The 20,373-nt window shown below is 38.7% G+C and overlaps 1 protein-coding gene across 1 annotated transcript in view; it reads left to right on the top strand.

The window, feature by feature from the left end:
• LOC111143492 (ferric chelate reductase 1) overlaps window positions 1-9,442 on the top strand; it is a 56,766-nt gene extending 47,324 nt beyond the window's left edge. Inside the window, exons 9-16 of the mRNA XM_022497293.1 lie at window positions 429-542; window positions 1,883-1,995; window positions 3,594-3,680; window positions 5,406-5,503; window positions 5,757-5,815; window positions 6,887-7,030; window positions 8,378-8,439; window positions 8,521-9,442. Of these exons, the coding sequence (XP_022353001.1) occupies window positions 429-542; window positions 1,883-1,995; window positions 3,594-3,680; window positions 5,406-5,503; window positions 5,757-5,815; window positions 6,887-7,030; window positions 8,378-8,439; window positions 8,521-8,613 (770 nt within the window). The 3' untranslated portion in view covers window positions 8,614-9,442. The remainder of the gene's footprint in view (window positions 1-428; window positions 543-1,882; window positions 1,996-3,593; window positions 3,681-5,405; window positions 5,504-5,756; window positions 5,816-6,886; window positions 7,031-8,377; window positions 8,440-8,520) is intronic.
• Window positions 9,443-20,373: the final 10,931 nt, after the last annotated feature.

Below are 20,373 nucleotides of genomic sequence, written 5' to 3'. Positions count from 1 at the left end.
ACCCACTTTGTCCAGGTCCAGTTTCTGTTAGTTTGGTCTAGGATTCCAGATTTTTAAAAGTATTAGTATTTTTGAAGAATTATATTTGACATTTTCAGTGTTTTTTATATTGTCAGTGATCATTTTGACTTCACAGTGTTTGACTGGTTTCTTGCCTACCACCAGCTGTTCCAGCATAACTTCGCCATTCCTCGTCCTCATGGTGATTCAGCTGTTGATTGGCTAAATTATTTCTTTTAACATGTTTCAAGATGATCATGTGTACTGTTATATACATCTACATGGCTTTTGCATATGAGTGTCATCCCTGATGATATTTATTTATTTCTTATCACCTTAAGAAAGACTGTTTCTGTGCCATGCCACTGTTTTTCCATTCCTTCTCTCTTGAGGAAGTAATTCTTCATTTTCTGTCTTTGAAATTTCAGGTCGAATTTATAAGCACTCTCAGCAACCTTTGATTACATATGAAAAACATAATGTGACAGACGATCCGAAGAACGTGGGAGGATCCCATTCTTTATTCCTTCTGAAGGCTCATGGTAAGTTACATGGGAAGTATTATTACTACTTTGTGCAGTAAATTTACCTGATGACCTAGTGCTGGCTGGATTAGGAATGGCAGTGGGTATAATTTACCAAATGTTTATCAGTCTTCCATGTTTAAATATTAATATTTGCAGGTAGCAATATCTGTCTTAATGTTTGCAACTTTTTATTAAAAATGGAAAGTAGAGATAATTAGTGGTTTTAACCCTGGCTGTACATTAAAATCACTAATGGAGCTTTTAAGACATCCATAATTTTTAAAGAGTGCCCTAGTTATTTCTAACTGTAGCCAGAGTTGAGTATCTGGGTTAATCAACTTAATTTTTGTGGCACCTTAATTAGGCCATTTATTAAAATGAAGGCTTGTAATAGAAGAGTGCTTTGTGATTTTGATTGTCTAACAGTAGTTTGGCTTCAAAGATACAGTTTTGTTGAAGAACTGACCAGCATATAAGTAATTAAGGGTATACAAATTACTCAGTGCTATACATATGATGATTTTAAACATGAAATGATTAAATGATTAAAATAATGAAATTAACCATGTTGGAAGAGCAGTAGCCTAAAACAAAACTCTAACATGCTCTGGTTCTGCAGATGAAAGTTGATTCCATTTGAAAAGTAGCCTGGTTTATTGTTGAAAAGATGGGATTTAAAAGTAGGGAAATAGTGAAGTGTATATTTGTATAGGGAGGGGAATCTGTCCTTTTTTGATATATTTCCTTTATATTCTCCAGAGTTATTCCGTCCAGTAGAGTTTTAATAAATGTCATCATAGTTAAGCTTGAAAATAATTTTATTATTGGCAATTTGCTTCTACAAGTAGCTCCAGTGGGATAGTAATTGGATTTTGCACATAATCTGCCTATTTGTTTTTCACTATTTTGGAATGAGAAGTGAGAAGATGCTCGTAGACCTGCAGAAGGGCTGTATTATTGTCCTGGTTAAAGGCACAGTTGCTGAAGCCAGACTGGGTTCGATTCCCAACTTTGTAGCCTTAGGCGAGTTACTTAATTTCTTTCTTCCTCAGTTTCCCCATCCAGCAAAAGCAGAATAATCATTATAACTACTGAATGGGATTGTTTTAAAGATCAATTAGAGGAATACATATAAAACACTCAGTGCCTGGCACACAGTAGGAGTGATGGAAGTGTTAGCTATGAGAAGTAGTAGTGGTGGTGGTAGAAGCTATGATATGCGGGGTATTTTTAGGTTATACTTAATGTTCATTGAATGTATTTCCTTAGTTGTTTTCCATGTTCTGAACATTTGGTGTGGTCTTCAAGAAACAGCTTGGGTTGTGATGTCAACCATTCTGTCTTCCCACCTGCAGGTGCCTTAATGTTTGTGGCATGGATGACTACAGTGAGCATAGGTGTGCTCGCTGCTCGGTTCTTCAAATCTGTTTGGTCAAAGGCTTTCTTTGGTCAAGCAGCTTGGTTTCAGGTAGGTGGGAGAAAAAGTTGAATGCAATTTCCATATTATTTGAACATTGTGACATGAAGACATACGCAGTATGTGGGTTTCTTTCCTGTGTGTGTGTGTGTGTGTGTGTGTGTGTGTGTGTGTGTGTGTGTATGGTTCTAGTTGTAGTTGTGGAATCTTAATAATTCCTTCAGTATGCCCTTTGGTTTCCTAACCAGTTGAGAAGAGATGTAAGACACTTGGTGGTGGTCAAAATAGAGACAGCTTTATGAGGGTCAGGCCGGACTGGAGAAGGTCCCAGGGCCATGTGCATCCCTTTGTAACATAAACTTTGGGACCCAAAGATCTGACTTACGTGTCTATTGGCTGAGGGTAGAGCCTACAGGAGCATTCGTGCACTGCCCTCCCTGAGTGCAGTTAGGTCAGGGAGGATGGGAAAGCCGAAGACAGAAGTAGCAGGGGTTAATGCATTTCCAAACAGGGGCCTGTCCTGTGGTTGATGCCTGCAAATGTTAGACTGTCCCTCACTCACTAATCAAGATCATCTATCTCCTCTGTGGGTGGGAAGAGGAGCTAAAAGTGTTTCTTTTCATGCTGCGCCTTTGTATGGGATGAAGAGGCAGTCTCATAATAGAAAGACAAGAGTCAATAAGCCTGCTTCAAAACAAAGTAAAACAAACCTTCCCTTTCACATGTCATGGACTATAGATGTTGCACGTATAGTGGAAGATGAGTGAGTCTGTGCTGAGATAGAAGGTACAAGGCTGCCTTTGAGAAAATGCTGCTTATTGAAACAGTTTGAACTTTGTAAGGGTATTCTTGAAACTTTATGTTGATATATGTTGGTAGCCTTTAAGACTTACCTTATCTAGCCTGGTTTCTCACTATTGGCTGGTGGGGTCCATCTGTTTTATATGTTCTACTACTATGTGCCTTGCTCATCTCTGTCTCTGCCTTTGATTTCTCTCTCTGTCTCTCTCTGTCTTTCTCATCTGCTCGTATGGATATTCCCAGTTGGAAAAATCTTTGTGTCTCTACTTTATCAGTTCAGTTCTCTACTGCCTTTCAAATCCGGATGTGTCTATATGTAGTGTGATACATAGAGCGATTATGTGTCCTCCTTTCCCTGAGACAGTTTCTGTTTGCACCATTTATCCTGACATACTCAGTTGACAGTGTCCTTCCACTCGTATAATTTAGACAATGAATTGACATTTCATGTACGTTTCTCTCATCTGCTCACTGTGTGCTAAGCTCCTCAGGAGACAGTATTTCCTGTTTCCTTGCTGTCCCAGGGTATCTGGTACAGCTCTGTCCTTGGTGGTGGAAATGAAGGACTTTTGGCAAGTAGGTGTGGTCCATGTGTGAAGTAGTCGTTCCTGCTGCTCTGTGCAGGTGAAGTCATGGCAAATGCTTTTGAATAATGAGGATGGCAGCTCAGAGTTTAAGTTCAGTCATTTACTAAGCTTTTTTTTTTTTTTTTAAACTTAATGCAAATGGTGATTAGATGTTCCTCGAATGCTTGCCTTCCGTGAATGCCACCCCACGGTAATGCCAATGCCGTCCTCGTCCTCTTTCCTAGTTAATTGAATTCTCCTGGTGCCATTTCACCCTTGCAGGTGCATCGGGCGCTCATGTTCACGACCATCACCCTTACCTGCATTGCTTTTGTTCTGCCTTTTGTTTACAGAGGAGGCTGGAGCTCGGTAGGTACCTCTTAAACAGGATGTTTCTATAGAAATTCATTTTGATGCCAAAGAAGGTTGCTGTTTCATTCTCGGAGGAGAGCTTAAAAGATATTTCTGCATGCATCTCTCTTTCTTTTTTTAATCATCTGGCGACTGTTCCATATGGCTGGGGGGTCAGGGGGAGAGCGAGGTTGTCATTGCAGATTACTTGGTAATGAAATATATATATATATATATACATATATATATATATTTAAGATTTTATTTATTTATTTGACACAGAGAGAGAAATCACAAGTAGGCAGAGGGGCAGGCAGAGGGGGAGGGGGAAGCAGACTCCCCGCTGAGCAGAGAGCCCCATGCGGGGCTCAATCCCAGGGCCCAGAGATCATGACCTGAGCCAAAGGCAGAGACCAGAGATCATGACCCACTGAGCCACCCAGACGCCCATAGGCTGCATCCAATGTTATGGAGACTCTACATAGCTTGGGTGAATTTTCTCACTATGGAGCGGTGAAAATTCAGTGTGATATCTAAGGAACATGAACACTGTAAGTGTTTTTCTCTAACTAATACTATGATTGCCAGTAAGCTAATGACAGAGCAATGATATTTACTGGTATGCTCACTGGTGTATCTTAAGCACCCAGAGCAGCTTCTGGTATATAGTAAGTCCTCAGTAAAGAATGAATGAATGAGGAAGGCTTACTGAGAATAAGTGATATACCTGAGGTCAGATCTGTGCTTCCATGACAGTTGTCCAATTTTATAGCTGGCCAGAATGCGATCTCAAACTTTAGTATTTCAGTTTGGACTGTTGTTATAAGGGCAAGATTGATAAATCGTGGGTCACTAGGAAGCCTCCCTCCTGCTTTTTAGGTAGTTTCTAAATTGGTCAACCTGTTTTTTTAAAAAAGGAAATAGTGATGATTTTCTGATATGAGCCTAGACAGCAGAACCTTACTTTATGCAGGTATTTGGGACAAGGGTATTGCTTATTTTGTAAGTTTTGTAGTTTGTAGTCTTTGCAGTTAGTGAATCGGATTGTATAAAGGGGAAATTATAATAACTACCTCACAGGCTTTTTGAGAATTGAGAATTAATTAGCTGAAAGAACTTGGGAGGAGTGGAGCTGACAGTGTTGAGATACTTTGTTGATGTTTTTTCTCAGGTTATCCCTCCATTCTGAACGGAGGACCTGAGATTTTCATGCAGTGGCTACATGGGTTATTCATTCATTCAATGTTTATTGAGTGACTCTGTTAAGCAGTTGAGTTACAAAGGATCATCTAGAACCGTCAGTTGAGGGAAACACAGAGTTCTAAACAAAATTACCGTACACCGGGGTGATTGCTCTTGGCATGGGGATACTAACTAGTCCTAGGTGGGCTGTACGGGTGTTGGTAATCATCTAACATCCTGATGGGGGTGAGGCAGCACTCTGCGTGGACTGCACCGCAACCATTTACACATTGGACACACTATTTGATATCTCTAAGCCTCAGGCCCCCATGAGTGGAGTATTAATAAGTGTCAGGCACTGTAGTGAGCATCAGTAATAATGTATATAAAGTACATGCCTGGTATACAGTAGGTGCTCAGTGAATGGTCCTGTTCTATTAGTAAATGTTTTAAGCGACAGAAAAACGCTAAGAATACATCATCTGTGCATCTTATTTTTAACTTGAGGATTTAATTTGCTGGGCGAGATTGAGACCATTAAAATGATGTAACTTTGTTCAGTATGCAGGTTATCATCCGTACCTTGGTTGCATAGTGACGATTTTAGCAGTTCTTCAGCCTCTTTTGGCAGCCTTCAGGCCTCCTTTACATGACCCAAGGTACTTACAGTTTTTCTGTATAAATGGTCTTAACGTGGATATCATTACTTGGTGAACTAATTCCTTTTTAAGTAAAAACACTTTGCATTTTGTAAAATTCAGTGATAAACTATGTTTACTTTAAAGGGTTTTAAAACAGATTTCAGATACCTAATTCCTAGGCAATAAGGGAAATTGCATGCTTTTTATTCTCTTGGGAATTAATTGTAGTTCTGTCACTTCTGAGAATGCTGACTGGTTCTTTATTTGGTAGAAGGCAAATGTTTAACTGGACTCATTGGAGTGTGGGCACAGCTGCTAGAATAATAGCAGGTAAGTGATTATGATGCCACTTACTCGTATATAATTGCTGGTGGTTTATATTGCAGGTGGTAATTTGGCTTAAATGATTTTTAGATGTATTAGTAATTGGAGTAATTGGTTGTTGAGGAGAGATCAGCCTTAAACGTTTAAATCTAGAAAGTAATTTCTAGAGGTGACCAAGTCATTATTTCAGTGTTAAGTTTAAGATTTTTGAAATGGCTTTAAAACTTTTTCTTCAAAGGCTCTTGTTTTTTTTTTTTGTTTTTTTTTTTTTTTTTTTTTTTTTTTTAAGCATTTGCCTTTGCCCACAGAACAAGCTGTGTTAATGGGCAAATGCTCAAGTTGAGGGTCATTTGTGAGCTGGGCTGAGGTGGTCTGGCGGTGTCCCAGTCTTCTGTCTGCAGGTCCTCTCCATGGGGATGGTACCTTCAAGGGAAGGGTGATTTTCAGAAGTCAAGTATGGTTATCCAGTATATTTTGATGCTTTGTATAATAAATACCTAAACTGACACCTCCTACACTTACATTTTGATAGTCTTTGGGGGTTCTTCGTGGAAGGAGGAGGATAGTCAGCAATGATTTCCATACTTTTCTCCCTTTCCTACACTGCAGACTTAAAAAACTTTTTGGAAAGTTTGAGCGTCTCTCTTTTTTTTAAAGATTTTATTTATTTATTTGACAGAGATCACAAGTAGGCAGAGAGGTAGGCAGAGAGAGAGAGAGGAGGAAGCATGCTCCCTGCTGAGCAGAGAGCCCGACGTGGGGCTCAATCCCAGGACCCTGGGATCATGATCTGAGCCGAAGGCAGAGGCTTTAACCCACTGAGCCACCCAGGGGCCCCTTGAGCGTCTCTTTTTAAACAATTTGTAGATCATAAGTATAATTTCCCATCTTACCGTTTCTCGTCTTACAATTAAAAAAAAGACTAAGTTTATTATTTGGTCTTAAACATTAGTCTAATTCATCTCATAAACTCTTTTGTTGTGTTTTACTTGATATAATACACACACATGTACTCACATAATTACCTCTCTTGAGGGGGACTACATTTGAATAGATACATTTTTCTTATACATATAGTGGCAGCAATGTTCCTGGGAATGGATTTACCAGGACTAGATCTTCCTGGCCCGTGGAAAACCTATGCAATGATTGGATTTGTAGCCTGGCATGTTGGAACGGAGATTGTTCTGGAGATGCATGCCTACCGACTTTCTCGAAAAGGTAACCTGCTCAAACAGCCATGTTATATAGAATCACCTTTATACAAACTCCAGGAATATAATTAGTTTGTAGATACTGATGGTTGACTCTTAGAGGGTAGCTCACTGAAAATGTCTATGGTGATTAGTCAGTGTTAGAACTCATGGAAATATTCTGCCCTTGTGGTTTTGATACTCATTAGAATTTGTGAGGGAAAAAAGGTAATGATCTTAGGTTTTAGGGAAGAAGTCTTTTGTTTTAAATACTTATTATGTTGCATGCTGGTCTGACTTGGAGCCCATCCACACTGAGAATCCTGAATGCATGGAGCTAAGAGAACCCAGAAGTGGAGGAAGAAGAGATGCCCAAAGTCAACGCAGGGCAGAGCTGCAGGCAGATTTTGCCTATTTGATAAACTTGCCGTGTGCTGACAATTCGGTTGCCATCTACATCATATATAGCTAGCTAACTAGGCAAGTGGGATAGGAAAAACTTCTTTTGCCCAGACTTTCTTTTCTTTTTTTTTTTAACTATTTTTTAAAAAGATTTTATTTATTTATTTGACAGACAGAGATCACAGGTAGGCAGAGAGGCAGGCAGAGAGAGAGGGGGAAGCAGGCTCCCTGCTGAGCAGGGAGCCCAATGCGGGGCTCGATCCCAGGACCCTAGGACCATAACCTGAGCCAAAGGCAGAGGCTTAAACCCACTGAGCCACCCAGGTGCCCCTTACCCAGACTTTCTAATGGCAAGTCCATATCGATCTTAGTGCCAAATGGACGACCTTAGGCAGGGTCAAGATACCTACAGCTATTAGGAATGGAGACATTAGTAGAGACTGCGTGACACTTTAAACTAGCTGGGCTTCTGAGCTGTGTCCTTTGTGTCTTATTTAGTTCCAGCCTCCTAAATGATAAGTTAAAGGGGACTTCTAAAAATAGGACCTTTTAGTTTTCAATCTAGGAGCCCGGGCAACTTTTAGGAGGCTAGTACTAAATATCTATCCTGCCATTTTTGGTTCACAATAGAGTCACATCCATAGGATTTCTGATGGCCACTGAATTATGGCTTGCTATTTAAAATACATATGTACTTAAAACGTTGTTTGTTAAGACTTTGATATGATGTTTACTGACCAGGAGAAGAGGCATATTTTAAGTCCCTCGACAAATATGTTCCATAGCCAGATTGTCCCAATTTGTGAGAACCTCACATGTTCAGGAAGTTTGCAACATTTGGTAGCTTGACATGGGAGAATATATATACCTGGAAATCAACAAATGCTACACATCAGGACTTTTTTTTTTTTTTTTGAGTTAGTTTACTGGCGTACTCACGGGCCTTACAAACTTATGTTGTTGTTTTTGACAGTTGAAATATTGAATGATGCCAGAATTCAGATCCTTCAGTCATTTACTGTAGCTGAAGCAGAAGTAAGTCCCCCTTTTCTTATTTATTGACACAAACCTCGATGAGAGTTGTTTCTTTCTTTCACGTCTCAATTTTTCTTCCAGGGTCATGCTTTTAAAAAGGTGGTGTTTGCAGTTTATATCTGTGGGAATGTGACTTTTCTCATCATCTTCTTATCTGCAATCAACCAACTCTGAGCAAGCAAAGACCTTGGCTTTTGCAGACCAGATGATAATGATCATTAAGCCAAAGAAACTTGAAGCCTGTACTGACTGCCTGCAGCGTAGTCATGAGTTATGAATTGGAAGAGCAGGTCACATCTGCAGAGGAATTCTGAGGTGTGGTCTTTAGAAATCCACTGTCAGCAGGGTCCTACGGACTCTAAAAAGGACATAAAACCTTTATGTGTGATTCTGAGCGTTACCAGGGGAGGTTGTCCTTGAGGAGAAATGACTCTCAGGTATTTTCCATGATGAGATTTTTAGAATGCTGGCATTTAAGAGAAGAACTATTTGGAAAGACAGAAATGATGTCATTTGGAGGAAATGGAGATTGTATTAAGTTGAATATATTTTGGACTATAAAGGTGCTGTTTTAAAGAAAAATTTATGCTAGTTTATCTGAATGGTCTTTCTTAGGACTTTTTTGGGGTACACTGTGTTTTTCAGTCCAGTTTTTTGAACATGTCCTTTTTTCTGTGTATTCTCTCACTTCTTTGGTAAAGGTGGAAATGGGGCTAACTCCATTGTATTAACATTTAAATATATTTAAATATATTATATATATCTTATATATATTAAATTATATTTAAATATATTAACATTTAAATATATTATGAATATTATAATTTCTTTCTTAGCAGTGAAATGCAAGTGTGCATCTTCTGCTTAAGACTGTATTTTTATATACAGTTACAGGGCTGAAAGGACATTTTATATATTTGTTTTGACTCTTAAGATTTAAGTCCTAGCTTTTGGAGACTAGAATTGCATTTCAAAAGTAATAAAATTTACCCTTGTGAATATATTTAGCAGTTACTCTTCTTTCTTTGTAATAATAAATAATATGGATGGTTCTTTTTTGTTAGAAGTTCCTGATGCTGTAATGAATTAGAATATCAGTGTTATTTTCCTTCCTGTTTCAATAATCTCTTTTTTTAACGGCTGGGTTTCATATTTGCTATGGGGACTTCTTAGCCAGTGGGTGGCGCCATAATACCAGAGTAATGCTTTGTTCCTGTTTCATTGTGTTGTTACTCATTTTTAGTACTTAGATAAGTAATACCATGGTGTGGCATTTCCCTTAAATTCACCAATCTTTAATTGAAAAGTTTCTGCCTTTTTGGGAAGTGTGAGGGGGTTGGGGTTGTGAGTTAGAAACTGAAATTAGGGACTGTTACTATTTTTCTGGTTACATTTCTGTTTGTTTCCGATCTATGATTATTTGTAACAGTTGCTTGGTAGTTCCATTTACATTCATCTGATGCTGTGACAAATGACTATATCTCAAGCAGAGGAAGCAAGCAAAACTGGACATAACGAAAAAAATATTTAGGAAGGCATATTTTATGGTTTAGGTGTTCTGTCTGATTGTCTTACAGTTTCTGCGTGGTCCAAGGACCTAATTTACATTTGGTGTAAATAATATCCTTGTCTGTGTATTCTACATCTTTAACGGGGTAAAATGATGTGAAGTTTCAGTTTTGTTCCTTATATAAGTGTTTATCGTACATAGCTTAGGGTTGAGATGTGAATCTTCTGTGTTTGTGTTCTATGAGTGCCAGGCTATTTACAGTTTAAACTTTCCTTTTAAGTAGTTTCATTAAAAACATTTTTTTAATATAGAAAATTAAATGGGTACTAAAATATTTTCCTCTAGGTTTTAATTATAAGGGGCTTAAAGATTAATAAATTACTTTTTAAATTATTAACCAGCAAATAAACTTCTTTTAAATAAATTATAATCTGTATATGCAAAGAAGACTTCCTTTGTTTCTTCTTTCTTTTTCATTTTTATTTATTTATTGCCTTTTAAAAAAAAATAACATATAATGTAGTATTTGCTTCAGGGGTACAGGTCTGTGAATCATCAGTCTTGTACAGTTCACAGCACTCACCATAGCACATATCCTCCCCAGTGTCCATAACCTAGCCACCCCATCCCTCCCTGCCCCCTCCCCCCCAAACCCTCAGTTTGTTTCCTGAGATTAAGAGTCTCTTATGGTTTGTCTCCTTCCCTGGTCTCATCTTTTTTCATTTTTTCCCTCCCTTCTGCCCATGACCCCTCCCCCCCCACCCTACCTCTCAAATTCCTCATATCAGAGAGATCATATGATAATTGTCTTTCTCTGATTGACTTATTTCGCTTAGCATAATACCTTCTAGTTCATCCATATGGTTGCAAGTGGCAAGATTTTGTTTTTTGATGGCTGCATAGTACGCCACATCTTCTTTATCCATTCATCTGTTGAAGAGCATCTAGGTTCTTTTCATAGTTTGGCTAGTGTGGATATTGCTGCTATAAACATTCAGGTACACATGCCTTTTCAGATCACTACATTTGTATCTTTAGGGTAAATACCCACTAGTGTGATTGCTGGGTTGTAGGGTAGCTCTATTTTCAACTTTTTGAGGAGTCTCCGTACTTTTCCAGAGTGGCTGCACCAACTCGCATTCCCATCAACAGTGTAGGAGGGTTTCCCCTTTCTCTGCATCCTCGCCAACATCTGTCCTTTCTTGACTGGTTTATTTGAGCCATTCTGACTGGTGTGAGGTGGTATCTCACTGTGGTTTTGATTTGTATTTCCCTGATGCCAAGTGGTATTGAGCACTTTTTCATGTGTCTCTTGGCCATCTAGATGTCTTCTTTGCAGAAATGTCTGTTCATGTCTTCTCCCATTTCTTGGTTGGATTATTTGTTCTTTGGGTGTTGATTTTGATAAATTCTTTATAGATTTTGGGTCCTAGCCCTTTATCTGATATGACATTTGCAAGTATCTTCTTCCATTCTGTCGGTTGTCTTTTGGTTTTATTGACTGTTTCCTTTGCTGTGCAAAAGCTTTTGATCTTGATGAAGTCCCAATAGTTCATTTTTGCCCTTGCTTCCTTTGCCTTTGGCGATGTTTCTAGGAAGAAGTTGCTGTGGGTGAGTCAAAGAGGTTGCGGCCTATGTTCTCAAAGATTTTGATGGATTCCTGTCTCACATTGAGGTCTTTCATGCATTTTGAGTTTATTTTTGTGTGTGGTGTAAGGAAATGGTTCAGTTTCATTCTTCTGCATGTGGCTGTCCAATTTTCCCAGCACCATTTGCTAAAGAGACTGTCTTTTTTTCATTGGACATTCTTTCTTGCTTTGTCGAGGATTAGTTGAACATAGAGTTGTGGGTCCATTTCTAGGCTCTCTATTCTGTTCCATTGATCTATGTGTCTGTTTTTGTGCCAGTACCATACTGTCTTGATGATTACAGCTTTGTAATAGAGCTTGAAATCTGGAATTGTGATGCTGCCTACTTTGCTTTTCTTTTTCAACATTCCTCTGGCTATTCAGGATCTTTTCTGGTTCCATATAGATTTTAGGATTATTTGTTCCATTTCTTTGAAAAATGTTGATGATATTTTGATAAGGATTTCATTAAATGTGTAGATTACTTTTGGTAGCATAGACATTTTTACAACATTTGTTCTTCCAGTCCATGAGCATGGAACGTTTTTCCATTTCTTTGTGTCTTACTCAATTTCTTTCATGAGTACTTTATAGTTTTCTGAGTACAGATTCTTTGCCTCTTTGGTTAGGTTTAATCCTAGGTATTGTATGGTTTTGGTGCAATTGTAAATAGGATCGACTCTTTAATTTCCTGTTCTTCTGTCTTGCTCTTGATGTATAGACCTGCAACTGATTTCTGTGCATTGATTTTATATCCTAACACTTTACTGAATTCCTGTATGAGTTCTAGCAGTTTTAGAGTGGAGTCTCTTGGGTTTTCCTCATAAAGTATCATATCATCTGCAAAGACTGAGAGTTTGACTTCTTCTTTGCCGATTCAGATGACTTTTTTCTTTTTGTTGCCTGATTGCTAAAGCTAGGAGTTCTAGTACTATGTTGAATAGCAGTGGTGATAGTGGACATCCCTGCTGTGTTCCTGACCTTAGGGGAGAAGCTCTCAGTTTTTCCCCCATTGAGAATGATACTGTGGGTTTTTCTTAGATGGGTTTGATGATACTGAGGTATGTATCTTCTATCCCTATACTTTGAAGAGTTTTGATAAAGTTCGAGTTGGATCTTTTTTTTTTTTTTTTTTTTTTTCGAGTTGGATCTTTGATCAAGAAAGGATGCTGTACTGTGTCAAATGCTTTTTCAGCATCTATTGAGAATATCATATGGTTCTTGTTCTTTCTTTTATTAATGTATTATATCACATTGATTGATTTGTGGATGTTGAACCAACTTTGCAGCCCTGGATTAAATCCCACTTGGTCGTGGGATGTACTGTTGGATCCTATTTCTGTATTCTTGTTCTGTATTCTTGTTCATCAAGGATATTGGTCTGTAATTCTCCTTTTTGGTGGGATCTTTGTCTGGTTTTGGGATCAAGGTAATGCTGGCTTCATAAAATGAGTTTGGAAGTTTTCCTTCCATTTCTATGTTTTGGAACAGTTTCAGGAGAATAGGTGTTAATTCTTCTTTATACATTTGGTAGAATTCCCCTGGGAAGCCGTCTGGCCCTGGGCTCTTGTTTGTTGGGAGATTTTTGATGACTGCTTTAATCTTCTTACTGATTATGGGTCTGTTCATGTTTTCTATTTCTTCCTGGTTCAGTTTTGGTAGTTTATATGTCTCTAGGAATGGATCCATTTCTTCCAGTCATATTTGCTGGCATATAGTTGCTCATAATATGTTCTTATAATTGCATTTCTTTGGTGTTGGTTGTGATTTCTCCTCTTTCGTTCATGGTTTTTATTTGTTTGGGTTCTTTCTCTTGTCTTTTTGATAAATCTTGGCAGGGGTTTATCAATCTTACTAATTCTTTCAAAGAACTAGCTCCTAGTTTCGTTGATTTGTTCCATTGTTCTTTTGGTTTCTATTTCATTGATTTCTGGTCTGATCTTTATTATTTATCTTCTCTTGCTGGGTTTAGGCTTTCTTTGCTCTTTCTCTAGGTCCTTTAGGTGCAGGGTTAGGTTGTGTACTTGAGACCTTTCTTGTTTCTTGAGAAAGGCTTGTATTGCTATACATGTTCCTCTCAGGACTGCCTTTGCTGCATCCCAAAGATTTTGAAGAGTTGTGTTTTCATTTTCATTTGTTTCCATGAATTTTTTCAATTCTTCTTTAATTTCCTGGTTGACCCATTCATTCTTTAGTCGGATGCTCTTTAACTCCCATGTATTTGAGTTCTTTCCATTTTTCCTCTTTTGATTGAGTTCTAGTTTCAGAGCATTGTGGTCTGAAAATATGCAGGGAATGATCCCAATTTTATGGTACTGGTTGAGACCTGATTTGTTATCCTGGGTGTGATCTATTCTGGAGAATGTTCCATGTGCACTAGAGAAGAAGGTGTATTCTGTTGCTTTGGGATGGAATGTTCTGAATATATCTGTGATGTCCATCTGGTCCAATGTGTCATTTAAGGCCTTTATTTCCTTGTTGATCTTTTGCTTAGATGATCTGTCCATTTCAGTGAGGGAGGTGTTAAAGTCTCCTACTATTATTGTATTATTGTTGATGTATTTCTTTGATTTTTGTTATTTTGTTTTGTTTTTTAAAGATTTTATTTATTTATTTGACAGAGATCACAAGTAGGCAGAGAGGAAGGCAGAGAGAGAGAGAGAGGAGGAAGCAGGCTCCCTGCTGAGCAAAGAGCCTGATGTGGGGCTCAATCCCAGGGCCCTGGGATCATGACCTGAACTGAAGGCAGAGGTCTTAACCCACTGAACCACCCAGGCACCCCTGATTTTTATTATTAATTGCTTTATATAAGTGGCTTCTCCCATGTTAGGGGCATAGATGTTTAAAATTGTTAGATCTTCTTGTTGGACAGATCGTTTATATATGATTTAGTGTCCTTCTTCATCAACTAGTAGAGTCTTTGGGTTAAATAATCTAATTTATCTGATATAGGGATTGATACCCTGGCTTTCTTTTGATGTCCATTAGCATGGTAAATTGTTTTACACTCCCTCACTTTAAATCTGGAGGTGTCTTTGGGTCTAAAATGAGTTTCTTGCAGACAGCATATTGATGGGTCTTGTTTTTTAATCCATTCTGAAACCCTGTTTCTTTTGATTGGGGTATCTAGCCCATTTACATTCAGAGTAACTTGAAAGATACGAATTTAGTGCCATTGTATTGCCTGTAAGGTGGTTGTTACTGTATATTGTCTCGATTCCTTTCTGGTCTGCTACTTTTAGGTTTTCTCTTTGCTTAGAGGACCCCTTTCAATATTTCCTGTAGGGCTGGTTTGGTGTTTGCAAATTCTTTTAGTTTTTGTTTGTCCTGGAAGCATTTTATCTCTCCTTGTATTTTCAGTGACTGCGTAGCTGGATATAGTATTCTTGGCTGCATATTTTTTTGTTTAGTGCTCTGAATATATCATGCCAGTCCTTTCTGCCCTGCCAGGTCTCTGTGGATAGGTCTGTTGCCAATCTTTCTACCACCATATGTTACAGACCTCTTGTCCAGAGCTGCTTTCAGGATTTTCTCTTTGTTACTGAGACTTGTAAGTTTTACTATTAGATGACAGGGTGTTTACATATTTTTATTGATTTTGAGGGGGAATTCTCTTAGACTGGTGAATGAGATAGCACCACACACTTGATTTTGGTTGTATTTTGGTCTGTTAGAAAAAACTTCTTCCCAAAATTTTAAAGAAAGAATATCTTATATATATATCCAGAAATAAGGGGAAACATGATAAAGAGATGGAATATGATTGTAAAGATAAAAATTAAAAAAGATTCTAAAAATGGAATTAATAAGAAGTTGGTTGAAAAAAGAAAAAAAGGAAAGAATGTGATCAGGCTGGAGACTAGAACAAAGCCATGCACTAGATTTAGGGTATATTTTGATCTGTTAGAAGAAACTGTATCCCAAAATTTTAAAGAAAGAAAAACCTATATGTATACACAAAATAAGGTTAAATACAATGAAAGGATAGAATATGACTGTAACAATGAAAATTTAAAAAGACTTTTAGGGGCACCTGGGTGGCTGAGTGGGTTAACGCCTCTGCCTTTGGCTCAGGTCACGATCCCAGGGTCCTTGGATCAAGCCCCGCATTGGACTCTCTGCTCAGCAGGGAGCCTGCCTCCCCCTCTCTCTATGCCTGCCTCTCTGCCTACTTGTGATCACTGTCAAATAAATAAATAAAATCTTAAAAAAAAGACTTTTTTAAAAAGGTATTGATAAGATAAAATAGATGAAAAACATTAAAATAAGAAAGGACAAATTTTAAAAATAGAATAAGAAAAAATAAAATTAAAAAAATTTAACTTTGAAGGACTAAGGAATCATGGGAAAATAGCCATGAATTCTATGTGTTGCTTTCCCCTAGTTCTGAAGTTCCATATTTCTGAGTGATCTATTTCTCAGAAATCGATTATTTCTCATACAATCGGTGATCGTTTTTCTCAGTGATTGGTCTTGGATAGATGTTCTTGCTAATCTTTTGGGGGGAGGGGCCTATTGCCATGATTCTCAAATGTCTTTGCCCGAGGTGGAATTGCATCACACTTGTTTGCCTGAGGCGGAATTGCATGCCCTTCCCAGGGTCTAGGCTAAGTAATCTGCTCATGTTAGCTCTCTGTGGCTTTTTGTTTCCTGAATGCTTTCCGTACAGCTTTGGAAGTTGGAAATGACAATGGCAGCCTCCTAATCTCCACATGGAGGAGCCGAGAGCTTGGCACCGCACTCCTCAGTGTGCCCTTGGAGAAAAGCAGTCAGTCCCTCCCATCTCCCTGGTCTCCGGCTGTGCTTCAAGCTCACCCAGCCTGTGACTGAGCATTTCTGTCTCTGGTGCACAGTCCCATTTGGAGTGTCCAAACCCAGCAGATTCCTGCCTCCAGAGGAGGAAGATAAGTCTCCCCACTTGCGGGGTCCCTGCTTGAAGAGCAGTGGCCCGACTGTGCTGTGGATCACAGTCTAAAATAACCCCGAGCTGAGAGCCCACTCCTCAGCTCCGTCTTTGCAGCTGGCTTCCTGGTTCCGATACCTGGGAGCTCTGCCACCCTGAGACACCCCCAGTCTTTCTGTGACCCCAAGGGACCTGAGACCACACTGTCCCCATGAGGGCTCCACCCACCCACTTAGCCTCTGAAGTGATGTCCCTCAGTGAAGCAGATTTCTAAAAGTTCTGATTTTGTGCTCTGTTGCTCTACTGCTTGCGTGGAGCCAGCCCCTCCACCCGCAATCTATTTTCCCATACGTCTCCTCGGATTCACTTCTCCACACATCCTACCTCCCAGAAAGTGGTTGCTTTTTTGTTCCTAGAATTGATGCTCTAATTCTCTTTGATCTCCTGTTAGGTTTGTAGCTGTTCAGAATGGTTTGATTCTATCTAGCTGAGCTCCCAACAATATTTAGATATCCTACTCTGCCATCTTGCCATCTTGCTCCTCCCTCAAAGAAAACTTCCTTTAAGGGGAAAATGAGCCTTGGTATGTTTGGTTTTCAAATACATGAAGTTATGGGATTTCTAGTGCTGGGGCCAAGATATTTTAACTTTTTCTTTTCCCTGATTCACTGTTGGCACTATTTTGCTGTATCATCAGTTGATATGCAGAGTTTTTAAAAAAGTCTTTCTTATTTAGTCTTGATAGAGACACCATTTTATTAATACCAAATTATGATTTTTCTGCTTATGAATGGTTGATATCCACAGATTGAAAAGTGTTTATTCTTCACTCTTATCATGATTCTTGTTTTTGTAATAAACAATTTTTTAAAAACTTCCCTTAATAGGAGTGATTATAAAATGAAATGTCTTTAGATTTTCAGCAGTGTTGCCCTCAGTGATCAAAATCATAAGTTTTCTTCCTAAAGATGATTTCCTCTATAAAATAAAAATAAGTGGTTGGGTTAGCATTCACAGCTGAGGTTATTTTTTGCTTTTATTATTTTCTCCTCTGTGGAAATGAATCTTAAGGGTGTAGGTAGCCTATGGCATAAGTTATCAAATAAATGAATCAAATTCACTTTAGTGCTTACTTGGTTTCAATCAGGATTTTGGCTGTAATGTGTGGGAAGTGATATTCATCCCTTCCACATCCTGCCTCAGTCCAGGATGCAGTGAAAAAAGACAGTGCTGACTGGCAGTCAATGCCAACTAGGAAGCTCTAGGGGCACATGTAGCTTTTGGCTGAAATTTTATTTATCTCTATGTTCTGGTAAAGCAGGAAAAAAAAAAGGAACAAATGTCCTTGTTTAAGATAATCCATTATAGATGGGAATGAAAGATAGGATTCTTCACTCTTCTCAGATTTGATTAGGATACACACTGTTCCTATCCATATCCTGCTTCTTTCCTCCTTGCCTAGTACCCAGGCTTGTCTGCACCCAGGTCCCAGATGGTCATGATGATGCCTGGAATGCCCATTGTGTTTCTCTCTTTCTAGCAAAAACTGGTTTATCAAGTTCTGTCTCAAGATCTTACTTGTCCCTGGGGCCTCTCTGTCTCTCCCTTCCACGTAGGTCCCTCCTGACCATCCTTATAAGTGGTATGGTATTGGGCTAGGAGGCAGCTGATCCTTTCAATTAAAAAGGTTTGGGAGTGGGGTGCCTGGGTGGCTTAGTTGCTTAAGAGCCTGCCTTCATCTCAGGTCATGATCTCGAGGTCCTGGGACTGATCCTGTGGTGGGCTCCCTGCTCAGTGGGGAGTCTGCTTCTCCCTCTCCCTTGGCCCCCCTCCCCCACACCAGCTCATGTGCTGTCTCTCTCAAATAAATAAAATCTTTAAAAAAATAAAAGTAAAAAGGACCAGGAGTTTGGGAATGGAATTGGAAGATCTGTGTATGCATGTTTATATTATAAGCTGCCTGTCCTTGGGCAAATGAGTTATATCTTCTCTGAACCTGGTTCCTTCATCTGTAAAGCCCTTCTCACAGGGCAGTTGTGAGGAATGAATGAAGTAATTCTAGCAAAAGGTGCTTTGCACATGTTATTGATGATGTTGGTGCTGTTTGATTACAGTGTTAAACTTTAGTCATTTTTACATATAAAATGTGTATTTTTGTTTTATAAAAACTTTTGATTTTCACCTTCAAAACATTATGGTCAGTGAAATGCCAGGCATAAATGGACAACCAGGGTGTGATTTTATTTATTTGAAGTACCAAGACTTGTCAGATTAATGGAGAAGAAAGTAGAATGGTGATTACCAGGGGCTGAGGAACAGGAGGGAATGTTTAACAGAGTATCTGTTTGAGATGTTGAAATAGTTCTGGAGATTGGTCATGGCTATGCTTGCATAATACTGAATGTATTTGATGCAATGAATTGTACACTTAAAAATGGTTAAAATGGTAAACATTGTGTTATGTATATTTTTAACACAATAAAAAAACAAAACAAAATAAGAAATTTGGTGTTCATAGCAGCACTAGTCACAATAGCCAAATGGTGGAGAGAATGCTATAAAAAAAGAGAATGTTAAAAAAAAAAAAAAGAGAATATCATCAGCCATAGAAAGGAATAAGGTACTACTACATGCTATAATGTGGATAAACCTTCAAAATATCATACTAAGTGAAAGAAGTCAGATGTAAAAGGTCACATATCATGATCCCACTTGTATGAAATATCCAAAATAAGTAAATTCATAGAGACAGCAGAATGGTGGTTGCCATAGTCTTGAGGGTGGGGGAGGAGGGAATGAGTAATTGCATATCGGGAATAAGATTTTATTTTGGAGTGATGAAAATGTTTTGGAGATAGAGGTGATAGTTGTACAACATTGTGAATGTGAGAAATGCCACTAAATTGTCCACTATAAAGTGGTTATTTTATGTTGTTTGACTATCACCTCAGTGAAACAAATACTTATCCTGTTGCTGCTTTTGGATTATACCTTTGGGTGGAAAGATCTTGGGGTTTTGCTGGCCCTAAACTTGGTGTCAGCTTCATTATTTCATTATTAGAGAAGTTAATGTAATTTTATGTTATGCCTGGTTATATTCCTCTAGTTTAGGGGAGAAAAATTCCTAGAACATACCTTAGTATATATTCTTCATATGATGTCTTATTCGTGTGTAAAAGAAATTGTTATTGTACTCTGGGTTTCCTGTAAGGACCTAAACACATTTTCTGATTTGTAATCAGATTCTTGGTACAAGAATTTCCTGAACCCATACACTTTAAACATGTACTGCCAATAATGGCTGATAATGCCAATAGTGGCTGAGTGAGATCCTGCCAAGCTGACTCTACTCCAGAAAACTAGTATAAACTTCAACAGAGTAGCTACTTGAAGGTCCCAGGAATGAACAGAAGTGGGAGGATGCTGGTGAGGAGTCAACAGCCAGAGAAGGCAAATGCCCTGTTTTCAAAATTTTTAAGCTCTGGGGAGTTGTAATCAATGGTGTGTGGTGCTAGGTGGTGGGGGACCTACAGTGCTTCTGGCATAGGAAACCAGAAGACTGATGGCTGGGCCAACTACCACTGTCAGGGGGTGGGGCGAGGTGATCTTGGAAAGAAAACATGAGAGAGGGGATCCCAACTCATATTTGCCCAAAGCTCTGGTTGACCCTTGGATATGTTCACATGTGTGAAGCAAACAAAGCAGTTTAGAGCAAAGAAAAAAAGTTGACCTGAAATTGGAGCTGTAACACAAGAAACAGAGTTAGCCTTCTAATCCAGTTAATTGGAAAAGTTAACTGCTTCATTTCCAAAGAAACAGCATTCATTGGAGAAAGATAAGAGAATCCAGTGTTTTTTAAAGAAGATATATTTGAGAGAGAGAGAAAACGTGTG

This window comes from Enhydra lutris, unplaced genomic scaffold (genome assembly GCF_002288905.1).
Source record: "Enhydra lutris kenyoni isolate GAN:26980312 unplaced genomic scaffold, ASM228890v2 scaffoldscaffold9, whole genome shotgun sequence".
Taxonomy (NCBI): Eukaryota; Metazoa; Chordata; class Mammalia; order Carnivora; family Mustelidae; genus Enhydra; species Enhydra lutris.
This window is presented reverse-complemented; position numbering and strand designations above follow the sequence as displayed.